At 58.0% G+C, this 11,233-nt stretch overlaps 2 protein-coding genes across 2 annotated transcripts; both read right to left on the reverse strand.

The window, feature by feature from the left end:
- Positions 1–250: 250 nt before the first annotated feature.
- Positions 251–4,277, reverse strand: GAPDH (glyceraldehyde-3-phosphate dehydrogenase). The gene is made up of 12 exons (XM_065627083.1): positions 4,220–4,277; positions 3,654–3,697; positions 2,990–3,089; positions 2,633–2,739; positions 2,465–2,555; positions 2,174–2,289; positions 1,978–2,059; positions 1,675–1,826; positions 1,463–1,541; positions 1,125–1,208; positions 902–999; positions 251–553 (listed from the first exon to the last, which is right to left on the reverse strand). The coding sequence occupies exons 2-12, from the start codon at positions 3,674–3,676 to the stop codon at positions 484–486; spliced, it is 1,002 nt and encodes a 333-aa protein (XP_065483155.1). The 5' UTR covers positions 3,677–3,697; positions 4,220–4,277; the 3' UTR covers positions 251–483.
- Positions 4,278–6,128: 1,851 nt separating this feature from the next.
- Positions 6,129–8,422, reverse strand: LOC135984485 (C-type natriuretic peptide 2-like). Its single transcript, XM_065626820.1, has 3 exons — positions 8,324–8,422; positions 6,566–6,856; positions 6,129–6,313 (listed from the first exon to the last, which is right to left on the reverse strand). Exons 1-2 carry the CDS (start codon positions 8,420–8,422, stop codon positions 6,584–6,586), a joined length of 372 nt encoding a protein of 123 aa, XP_065482892.1. The 3' UTR covers positions 6,129–6,313; positions 6,566–6,583.
- Positions 8,423–11,233: the final 2,811 nt, after the last annotated feature.

Consider the following 11,233-nt stretch of genomic DNA (forward strand, 5'->3'; position numbering starts at 1 on the left):
GGACTGTCCCTGCAAGTCAGGTGTCCAGGGCTGTGCCATGCCTGTGCATGACTCCAGCTGTCCTAACAACTCCTTACAGCACTTCCCATGTCTCTGTCACCTAGGTTCACACCCTCAGTGTTCATGTGCCACTGCTTAGAAGACCTGGCCCAGCAGTTGCAGCCAGGCTGGCAGGGCCCATCTTAAAGCAAGCACCTACATTTGCTCATTACCCCCCACTTTCTCCCATTTCCCACTGACAGATAAGGCATTTCAGATGGTGATCACTTTTATTGATGTAAGGTGGTACACAAACAGATCAGTTTCTATCAGCCTCTCCACCTCCCCCAGGCTCGGGGAGAAGTTGGAGGAGTGGGGGAGACAAGGGAACAGAACTGGCCTCTCACTGCAGGATGCAGAGCTAAGCGGTGGTGAAGAAGGGCAGGGGCTCCAACAAAGGAGAGTCCTGCTTCCCTAGGCAGCAGGGGGGGCTGTGTGCTTGGCTCACTCCTTGGATGCCATGTGGACCATCAAGTCCACAACACGGTTGCTGTATCCATACTCGTTATCGTACCTGCAGACAGAAAGAGAAGAGCTGTCAGGACTGACCCATTTCTTGCATCTCATTCCTCAATTGTTCCTGCTCCTCTGCCCCATCCCACACAACTGAACCAGGCAGCTTCCCATCTACTTCCAGTAAAGAAAGCAGTAAGCACCCCGTATGCCCTCCAGTAGGGTAAGGAGAAGGCTACAGCAACTTCAGATAAAAAGCAATCTTGCTCCACAAGAGACTGCTAGTGTTGGAGCCACCCTACTGAGCAGGGGTCTATGTATCACCCCACATGGACAGCTGACAGTGATGAACAGAAGTCTGTAACTTGTCTGTGTCAGCCTCCCCAACCACTCCCAAGGCCATGCCTACCAGGAAACCAGCTTGACAAAGTGGTCGTTCAGTGCAATGCCAGCACCCGCATCAAAGGTGGAGGAATGGCTGTCACCATTGAAGTCACATGAGACAACCTGGAACAGAGAGGAAATTGTAATACATATGCTTGATCTAGAAATCAGGATCCCAAAGCAGCTGCTACCATCAGGAAAAAAAAAGGCGAGCAGCAATAGCCACATGCCAAGAGACTACAAGTTACCTGGTCCTCTGTGTATGCCAGGATGCCCTTCAGGGGCCCATCAGCAGCAGCCTTCACTACCCTCTTAATATCATCATACTTGGCCTGAGAGGAGACAAATTTAAGATGGTCAGATGCCAAGTAACACAAAATGTCTGCCGGGGAGGGGGAGGAGACACATGGGAGCACCAGGGCAGCAGTCATACATGGCAGTAGTCATACATGGCAGGTGCTATTTTCACCAAGATCAAATCTTCTTAGGGAAGAGATAAACGCAGATAGGGCAATTCCAGGTGAAAGTAGTTTAGAGGAAGCAGGGGCAGATCTGGAGGCTGTTGGGCCTTGTCCATAACACTTACTGGTTTTTCCAGACGGCAGGTCAGGTCCACAACAGAGACATTGGGGGTTGGCACACGGAAAGCCATTCCAGTAAGTTTCCTGTACAAGACATGAGTCAGCACGGAAGAGCATCCAGCACCCTTCTGCCAGCCCTCCATTCTGCTGGGAATAGGTCAGAGCTGGCCAGGCACTGGCTGCCACCTCCTGACACCCAAGAAGGGACACCACTCACCCATTGAGCTCAGGGATGACTTTTCCCACAGCCTTAGCAGCTCCAGTAGATGCTGGAATAATGTTCTGGGCAGCACCTCTGCCATCCCTCCACAGCTTCCCAGAGGGCCCATCCACTGTCTTCTGTGTGGCTGTGATAGCATGGACAGTGGTCTGCAGGAAGAAAGCACTGGAGTAAGAGCACAACCGATACTCTTGAGAAGAAGCATCCCAAGCACCTTCACCCCACCCCAAGGGACACAGGGAATACAAATGCTTTTCCTCTCACATGGGCACCCTCCTGAGCAGCAAGTTCCAGACCTACCATAAGACCCTCCACGATGCCAAAGTTGTCGTGGATGACCTTGGCCAAGGGCGCCAGGCAGTTAGTAGTGCAAGAGGCATTGCTGGGGAAGAGAAAGAGGAAGGCTCATCAGCCAGAGGCATCTACAGAGGTGAGATGAGACCCTCACACAGCTGGTGGGAACTGCAGGCCAGGGAGCATCTTCCTTTCTCCTTACCTTACAATTTTCAGGGACTTGTCATACTTCTCATGGTTGACACCCATCACAAACATGGGAGCATCAGCTGAGGGGGCAGAGATGATAACACGCTTAGCACCACCCTTCAAGTGAGCCTGCAAAAAAATGGAAGATTAACTCAGAATCCATCCAACAGCTCACTTCTTCAGACAACCTGTTCTCCCTCCCAGTCCCATCTCTTTCCCAGCTTGAGCAACTCTATACGTGATGATGTGCCTGACAGACAGGAGCAGTGGTCCCTTCGCCTGTGTGCCACTGTGGCATACTCACCCCAGCCTTCTCCATGGTGGTAAAGACACCAGTGGACTCCACAACATATTCAGCACCAGCATCTGCCCACTTTATGTTGCTGGGATCACGCCTGCAGAGGGACAAAACTGTAAGAGCTGCTCTGCAATAAGCCTGCTTTCATCCTCCAAAGGGGCAAGAGATACTTACTCCTGGAAGATGGTGATAGGATTCCCATTAATCACGAGTTTCCCATTCTCAGCCTTGACAGTGCCCCGGAAGTGACCATGAGTAGAGTCATATTTGAACATGTAAACCTAGCAATGAGGAGAGAGGAAGATCAGTCACCCCAGCTGCCATCTCTCCAAGCCTTGTTCTACCTACACCACAGTCCCAGCTCCCCACCTCCTCAGTGACCTTGTCAAACTGCTGCGCTGTGCTTGGTTCTGCCGAACCTCTCATCTCTGTGCCTCCACCCCATACCCATTTTTCCTCAGAAGCTACTAGAACAGAGCCGGAGGAGCCCTACTTGGAGAGGCCTCAAGAGGGCACTGTAAGGCAACTCACCATGTAGTTCAAATCAATGAAGGGATCGTTGATGGCCACCACTTGGACTTTGCCAGAGAGGATAGCAGCCCGGGTGACCAGGCGGCCGATACGGCCAAATCTGGGGAGAGAGACACATGGGTGAGGAGGAGCAACAGAGAACCTGCTAGGCTGGGCAGGTCCTACTGTGTTCCCTCGGGAGCATCCACCGCTCCCTGCCCAGGGGGTTGGGAGGGAGCCCAGCAGCATGTTCAAAGGCCGAGGTGCCTCAGTTAAAGATTAAGAGTGACCCTGCACCGGAAAGGTCAAGCTAAATTTACTGAGGGCCCTGGGGATCTGGTTACTCCTCAGCCCGGCGGGAGAAGGTCACATCCCCCGGGCCGCTGCCGACACACGATCCACCCGGTGACCTTTTGGTGGGGGGCTGCAGCCCGCCGGAGGGGTGCAGAGACCCCCGGGGGCGCCAGAGCAACGGGGGAGCAGCAGTGCTTCCGGGGTGAGTCACCCCGAATCTGCAGGGGGAAGTGACTCAGCAGCCCGCCCTGCCCCAGCCCCTCAGCCCGCCACGGCGTCGACGATGGAGCAAGATCGGGGGTACACACAGTTCCCCCCCGCCCTTGAAGCGACCTTGCCCGCCCCCCCCCCCCCGCGCCTCCCGCTGTGGCAGCCCAGCGCCAGCGCTCACCCGTTGACTCCGACTTTCACCATCTTCGCTTCTTCGGGATGTTCCTGCGGGCAGAGACCGCCGGTGAGGCGCCCCGAGCGGGGATGGGCGGGTGGGGAGGGCGGGTCACCGGCCACCGCCCGCGGCAGCCGCGCCTCGCACCCCCGCCCGGCGCGCCGTTAACGGCTCGCCCACCGCCGGGGGACAGGGAGGGAGAGGTGCGCGCGCTCCGAACCCGCCCCCTCCCGGGGCGATCTTCCCCCCCCCTCGCCCCCAACCAGCGACGCCTACCCGCCGCCCCCTCCCCTCCAGGCGGCCTGTGTGTGTCCCCCCGCTCCCGCCCTCCAACGCCTCACCGCCCCCCTCACTCGCCTCACGCCGCCTCCATCTTACGGCGCGCCGCTCCGCAACGCCTTTGTGCCCGCAGGCCCCGCCGCCACGCGGCGCCGCTCCGCCCGGGGGCTGCCGCCCGCCGCACCCCGCTCCAGCCCGGCCCACCCCCGCGGCGCCGGCCCCCGGGTGGGCGATAGTGGCGGCTGGTGTGCGGTCTCCCCCCCCCCCACCCCCCTGCTCCCCCCGCCCGTTACCTGCTGCCTCTAAGCCGCCCCGGCGCGCAGTGAGAAGGTGGCGCAGGAGCCCTTCACCGCCCTTTATAGCCGCGCAGGGGAAGGTCTGGGGCCCGCCCCGCCGGGCCGGCGCCGAATGGGAGCGCGGGGGCCGGGCCGGGCTACGTGCGCCCGCGCTGCGGGTGCGGCTGCCTCGGTCCCCCCAGCGACCCCCCCACCGCCCCCGAACAAAGGCCCCGCGCCGGGTAGGGGGGTCCGCGAAGGTCCCCGCGGAGCGGGGGTGCGCGCTGCACGTTCTCTCCGAGCCACCCCTGGGCTGGGGGGTGAGGGCGATCGTGGTGGTGGTGAAAGATGCTCTGGACACCGAGGACACCGGATCCTCGCTCTGCGGCGGGGAGGTGTCCCCAGGACAGGGAAGGGCAGCTGGGCCCTTGTCTGGGGAGGTGGGAAAGGCCCCCATCCCGGTGAGGAGCTGCTTTCTCAGGGCTGGCTGCCGCCAGCGACCGGTGCAATGGTGTGTGCTGTTTCACAAAGGAGAGAACCCCCCAGCTGCAGCCTGCGCCCTGCGCCCCTTCCCCAGCCTGACCCGCTCCCCTGACATGGCAGTGAGGACAAAGGGGCTGCAGAGATGCTGGAGACACCCTGAGGGAGCAGCAGGTCCCCAAGCATCTCCCATTCCCCCCAGCACTAGGAGGCAGCAGGTGCTGGCTAGGAGCTCTCTTGCCCCCAGGCTGGGGACCCCCTGCCCGTCTTTGGCTCCCCTGGTGGGGGATTTAGCCAGGCATGCTCTGGTTGGGGCCGGAGGCCCAGCTGTCTCCCCGGCAGGCCATGCGCCGCAGCGTGAGCACCATCTTAATGAGGCACTGCGGCACTGCTGCTACCCGCGGGACGTGACGGCGGAAATCCTGCCCGTCTGCCGCCTCGGCCCGCCTTCGCCGGCCACCTGCGAGGAAGGAGCGCTCCCTGTATGGCCACTGCTGCTGCCCTCCGTGCCAGGCTTGCTCTCTGAGCCACGCCAGGCTGCATCCCCCTGGCTTTGCACAGCCCAGGTGTGGTGGGACAAAGCCACACTAGGCACAAGATCCAGAGCACACTGGAAAGCCTCCGTCTGTTGGGGAGGTGGTTCTGGAGGAAAGTGTGGGAATGGTGGGGATGCAGGCTGGGGGTGGTGGGAGCAGGCCTGTCCCCCCAGCTGCTTGGCTGATCTGGGCTCCAGGATGAGGAAGGAGGAGCTGGCTGGGGGAGCCACTCGGGCACTGGGAAGGGGGTCCAGAGATGGGTCACACAGCTTGAACGTAACCCAACTCTCCTTATACTGCTGCTATTCCCGGTGCCACTGAGGGGCTGGTGTCTAAGTTTAGCCCCAGCCGAGGTTACGACCTTTTCTTAAAGGCCAGGGGATGACGGCTCCCGTGGTCCAGCGCAGGGCTCAAGGGGTGCAAGCCCGCGCCGGGGTTCGTGGTGCCCCAGCCGCAGCACGGCGCGGGGGGGGGGGCCTCTCGGGGGCAGCTTCTGCGCAAACAGGAGGCCGCTGTGTTTGCTCGGCAAACACCGCAGCGCCCGGGGGCACAGTGCGGCCGGGATGAGCCAACGCGGCCCTTCTGCCCCCGCCTGCGGTCGATCCCTCACCCGCCGCCCCCCCCGCGGCCCCGGCAGAGCCGCGCTGCAGCCGCGCGTGCCGCCCGGCCCACCCGCAATGGCGGCGCGTACCCAACGTGGCCCCGCGCCTGCGGCCCGGGGTGGCGGGCGCTGCCGCCGGGTCCGGCCGGCGCTGCCGCCGGGTGCGGCCTCCGCTCGCTGCCAGCCCCTCGGCCCCGCACCGCCCCCCGGCCTGGGGGCAGCCACGGCCTCCCGCGGGGGCACTGCCGCCGAGCTCGCACGCAGCAATTAGCACAGCTCCGTTTAATTAGCAAGCGCGTCCTCATTCGCGGCGAGGGCGCAGGGGCCGTGCGGCCGCGGGGCAGCCGCGGAGCCGGGCAGCTCCTCCTCGTAGCGCCGCGCCGCTTCCCCGCCGCCGCCGTGCTCCTTCGGGGCAGGAGCTTCCCGGTTTCAGCCGCCGGCACGCCGTGCTGGTTCCCAAGCCGGTCCTGCGGGCGCCTGGGTCTCCTCCTCCGGCTGCGGAGAAGCGGGGCCGGTGAGCCGCGCAGCGGCGTGCAGCCCGCCCGCTCTGGCACCGCGGCCGGGCCCCGCTAGCACGGAGGGTCCCGCGTCCCAGCCTTCGCCCCGGCTGCTGGCAGGTGGGGGCTCCACAGCCTGCCCTGCTGTCCCCGACCCTCGCTCCTGGTCCTCCCCACCATCCGTGCTCTCACATCGCCCCGTAGTTCTTCCCTGCCCGCCTGGCCAAGCCCTCACAGCTGGCTGTCTCACCTCAGAACCCCTCCAGGGCTAACACCCTAAACCACTGAAGGTCCCGATCCGGTCCAGTTTCAGCCCAAAGCAGCCCCTGGGCATGGCCTTCCAGGCCCAATCTCCAGGCAGTGCCCACTTGCGACTGGTGAGGGTCTTGCGCCAGAGAGAGGGACGGGCAGCTCTAGTCCCAGACGGGAGGAACGGGAGCGTGGAGGAGAGCAGCTGAGGGCCAAAGCTGGACCCCTCCTTTGTGTCCTCTTCAGCCAGCGTGGGCTCAGGCTCCAGGGGCAGCAACTGGGAAAGGAGCATCTGGGAAAGCGGGATAGAGAGGAGAGAGGGGTGAGAGTAGAGTTGCCTGTGCTCCTGATGATAAGCTTTGTACCCCTTTGTACTCCTCTGCCCTACACCTTCCCTTGGGCTCAGGCAGGACATAAAATGGTGCCAATACACAGGCTTTGTGCTCGTGATGTTGCATGCAGGCAGAGGGAAGGGCTAGACCAGCAGCTCCTGCAGTCTGAAATGATTTTGTGGTCCAAAAGAGCAGGGAGGTAGCTGCTGTGAGCCTCTGCCTCTGTGCAGATTGCCCTGGTCTTGTCAAACCGTACCCCCCTCATACGTGGAAGGTGACAGGCTTCAGTCCTTGCTCCTTTTGCTGATGCTGAGCACCTCTGTGTGCTGCTGCGTGGCATTTCTGTTTGTCCAGAGGGGTGGTGGAGACATACCTGCCCAAATACCTGCCTATGGGGGGTATAGAGGAGCAGCAGCATCAAGGATGCAGGTGTGAGGAAGGGGAGGCTCTCCATCTACTGGGAATCCTCTAGGGTATCTGTGTAGGCGGGCACATGCTGATCACACACCCCCAGCAGCCTCTGGCTGTAGGGAGGCGAGGGTGCATTGGGCACAGCAGAGGCATGGCGCGGCTGCCCAGGGAAGCAGCCTGCAGTAGCCATTCCACATCTGTCCCTCACGTGGGTGCTGAGCTAAGGCTGAAGATGCCTTTGTGCACCTCTTTCCGGTAGTGAGTTAATTGAAGCGGACACGGGCATCCTCAGCAAGGAGTAGAAAGTGGTGAGTCATAGCAGCATCGGTCTTGTGATTTTAGTTCATGTCCTAACTACTTCCCTGTAGCTTTCCCAGGATGATGTAAAAGCAAGGTGTTGGGGCTCAGGTTAGGATTTGGGTAAGAGAGAGCTTGGTAGATTTGAAAGCCAAAGTATTTTTGCTGTAATTGCTGAGGGTTAATGATTTACCCAAGTGAAGAAACCCTTAGCTGGCATCCTGACGGGCTCTTGGCCTTAAAGAGGGTCTACTGGAGGGTAGTACTGACTTAGGAGTGAAAATCCTGACCTAGCAGGGTGAGCCTGCCCTCTGAGACATCAGAACCAGAACACTGCACATGATGAGGGACACAACTATAATTTCTGGTGGCTGCTGACACAGGGCAGAGTTAGACAGCACTGGTCTCTTCACCGTTAAAGCCTCTGCAGGCAATGTGGGGAGCCCCACAGGCAGCCTGCCCCAGACCAGAGCTCACTAAAAAGCTTTTGTCTGTCTGCTCCCTTGCAGTGCTGGTGGTTCTTAGGAGCTGGGTTATAAAGACACAGTCACCCAAGAGCTGAAGCTGTTGGAGTGGAGGTGAGGGAGCAGTGAAAATACACAGTAGCCTCCAGTAGCTGGAATTTGGACCCCCCACTTATTCCAGGTTTGACCATGACCTTCCCAAATTGCCCCTGCTACTCCTGAAACCTCCCTCAGTGCTCTCCCAGTCCTTCCTACCTGTAGCCTCTGTGCTGGTAAGGACACAGTCTGAACGCTGGCAGAGAGCAGAACTAAGAGAAGGAAAAGCGAGCAAGGCCACGACTGGAGCCCCAGCATCTTCTTTTTATCCCAGGGCTTGCGTGAGGCGAGGCAGGACCTGCAGCATCTGTGTCAGATGCAGTCTGTAGCCCCTCTTTGCCTTTATAGTGTTGGTTCTGGCAGGCACTGGGCCCCCAGCTCTCTGCTGAACCACCCCCTGGAGCTCCTTAACCTTTCAGCCCTTTTGTCCAGGGTGATATATTTCAGGGTGAGCTCAGCAAGACCCCTTCCTCTAAAGAAAAGGGACACAAAGGTGTTTACTGAGTGTCTGAGAAGACAAATGTGAGTTGAGCTGCTGCTGGCCAGGACCTGGAGGTATCTGTCAGGGTCAGGAACGAGGTGACACTTTGAAACACATCCCGAAGGAGGGTATTGGAGGCTGCATTGTATAGTGATATTGAACATACTACTTGTAGGCAGAGTGCTGTTAACACTATTTCTCTAATCAGCATGAGCATGAACTAGCAGTAGCCACACTGCTGGCTGACACAAATTCAGCTCTGTGACAATACAGGCTTTTGTTTTTCATATTTATATCTTGGTGAGCTGGTTGGCCTGGGAATGAAGAGCTCTCGCTGCAGAAGGTGTGTGAATTCCAGCACTAACTCTATGGGATTTGTAGTGGGAGTGTTGGTCTAGTACTAGGCAGGCATATAACTTGCAGGCTGGTTGTCCTGCGGCACCATCTGGAGGGCTGGGCTGAGTTTCCAGAGGAACCAGCACAGAAAAGAGCTCGTCGAGGCTCAGCTTGCACTTTCTCAAGCTCAGACGCACAATGGAAGTGGGATGGCAAGGAGCAGATTCATTCCTCCTAAATCTTCTGGCCATTAGTTTCCCCCCACTTTGTTTACCTCTCCCATTTTACTGTAGTTTCTCACCAACTGAACAAGGCAATGAGGTCACTGTTTGGAGACCAGGGTGCAGAAGTCAGCCTGGATGTGAAGACAGAAACTAATCAGGAAAGTTTGTCAGGGGAGAGGAATGGAGGGACTGTACCCCAGTACAAGATTAGTTGTGAGTGTGCTGGGTGAGTTTAATAACACCTTAAACTTCCCTTTCTTCAGTACTGTTGCACAAAGCAGTTGGGTCAAAACTTGATAGTGTTCTGCTGCCTGCTTTTGGGTGGTTGGTTGGTTTTGTGTGGTGTTTGTTTGCTTGTTTTTTAAGGAAAGAAGAAAATTAGAAGAAGTGTTTTGCAGAGATAACAAAAGTCACAGGTCAGATATTTGCCCCTTCCTTCCTTCCGTCCTTCCTGTACTTGCAGATGCAGATTTGTGGGTCCCTTTTTTCCCTACCCAAGAAGCCAGAAAGTTTTACAAACCATTTTACATCCAATCCATGAAAAGTGGGCATGGGGCTTCAGTGTGGAGCACTGATGCTGGAATCAGGAAAGGTAAGGTTACCCAAGTATGTTAGTTCCACCTGATACCTGTGACCCAGGGGTGGTGCTGGCTCCAGAGCAGTGTTCTGGTGATCCTGCCTGGCAGTCCTGTCACCCCTGCATCTGGGCTAGCTCTCTGGGGCATGCCAGCAAATGGGCTCCCCTGGCTTACGGCCTCAACTGACACATTTCATGGGGAATGGGATTACTTCGGTACCAGCCTTTTAAACCACAAAGCACAGGTGTCTGCTGGAGAGTCACGGGATGCACTGTTCGTGTGGGCTTTCAGATGGGGTGCCTGTGTAGAAACGGAGTGCGGGATGTGTGTGGACAGCCAGCCCCTCCGTATGGAGCCTTGCAGTTGTGAATGTTTCAGAGGGGTCGGAAAGAGGAGGATGGGAAGTAAGCACGTGTCCATCCCACATGCAAGATGTCTCAGAGGATGTTGTTCTGCACTTTCTGGTCACATTCAACCATCCAGAAGCAGCTGAGTCAGTCTGCTAGGGTATTCATGCTGCTGGCAAGACAGCCACAGGCAGATGCATCTCAAGTTGAATGCACTGGTTCCGGGAGTCAGCCTGTCCCTAAGTGCAAGGTAAGCACTAAAGTGGTGGTTTGATCTGGCATCCTTTAAATGTGGTGGCCCCCATACTGAAAGAAGAATGCCAGAAATGTGTTTGCAACTTCTCTGAATTCCAGCCCACTTGCACACAGACTGAGCTCTGCAGGGATGGGCAGGCTCTGGGCTCTCAGTGACAGGTCCCTGCCTTGGGTCCAGCAGGAGGGAAGGAGTCATCATTGTCCCATACCAAGCAAGAAACATTGGGGTCTGTAGAAGATTTGCAAATTTTCTTGCAAATCCAGCAAAGTCTGGATAAATTGCAGGTGCTTAATGACTCAGGTGCTGTGAAGTTGCAACTGCTGTGTCCCAGATCCTTGCTGGGTCTGCAGTAGAACTGAATAGTTGCTCTGATACATCCTGGCAATGACTGTGGAGCGAAAAGGCTTTGGCAGACGAGTCCCCGATTGCCCCAGTTTTCTCAGACTCAAATAGGTTATTGTCCTTCTTTCCTCTCTGGTACTAACAAGTTTCTTCTGTAAAAACCCTTCCCCCTCTGATGCCAGCATACCAATTCTAGAGCTTGCAAGACCACCAGAAAAGTGGCCTCCTGCTGAATCAGATTTTTACAAGCTGTTGCTTACAAAGGCAAGGAGCAATACCCTGTGTGAAGTAGCCTGGGGGAACAGCCCCTGGCTTGTGGTGATGCAAAGGGCTGATGGTTGCTGCAGGCTCTAGAAGCAAGGACTATACTCATGCCACTGCACTAGTACCATGTGTAGGAGCCTGGAGCCTCCTGTGGCTGGCAGTCCCTCAGAGAATGGAAACTCCACTATCTCGGCACTGAGAAATCCCACTGCCTCAGAAGCGAGGGAGTGGGGTTACTCTC

The sequence above is a fragment of the Caloenas nicobarica genome, chromosome 1 (genome assembly GCF_036013445.1).
Source record: "Caloenas nicobarica isolate bCalNic1 chromosome 1, bCalNic1.hap1, whole genome shotgun sequence".
In the NCBI taxonomy this organism is placed as follows: Eukaryota; Metazoa; Chordata; class Aves; order Columbiformes; family Columbidae; genus Caloenas; species Caloenas nicobarica.

Coding starts and splice junctions, on each gene's coding strand:
- GAPDH (XM_065627083.1), bottom strand. CDS start 3,676: ATGGTGAAAGTCGGAGTCAACGG. Junction 2,740..2,989: donor TCATTGATTTGAACTACATG/GTGAGTTGCCTT, acceptor CCTCATTGCTAG/GTTTACATGTTCAAATATGA. Junction 1,000..1,124: donor TGGCATACACAGAGGACCAG/GTAACTTGTAGT, acceptor TCTCTGTTCCAG/GTTGTCTCATGTGACTTCAA.
- LOC135984485 (XM_065626820.1), bottom strand. CDS start 8,422: ATGCTGGGGCTCCAGTCGTGGCCTTGCTCGCTTTTCCTTCTCTTAGTT. Junction 6,857..8,323: donor TACCAGCACAGAGGCTACAG/GTAGGAAGGACT, acceptor CCGCTTTCCCAG/ATGCTCCTTTCCCAGTTGCT.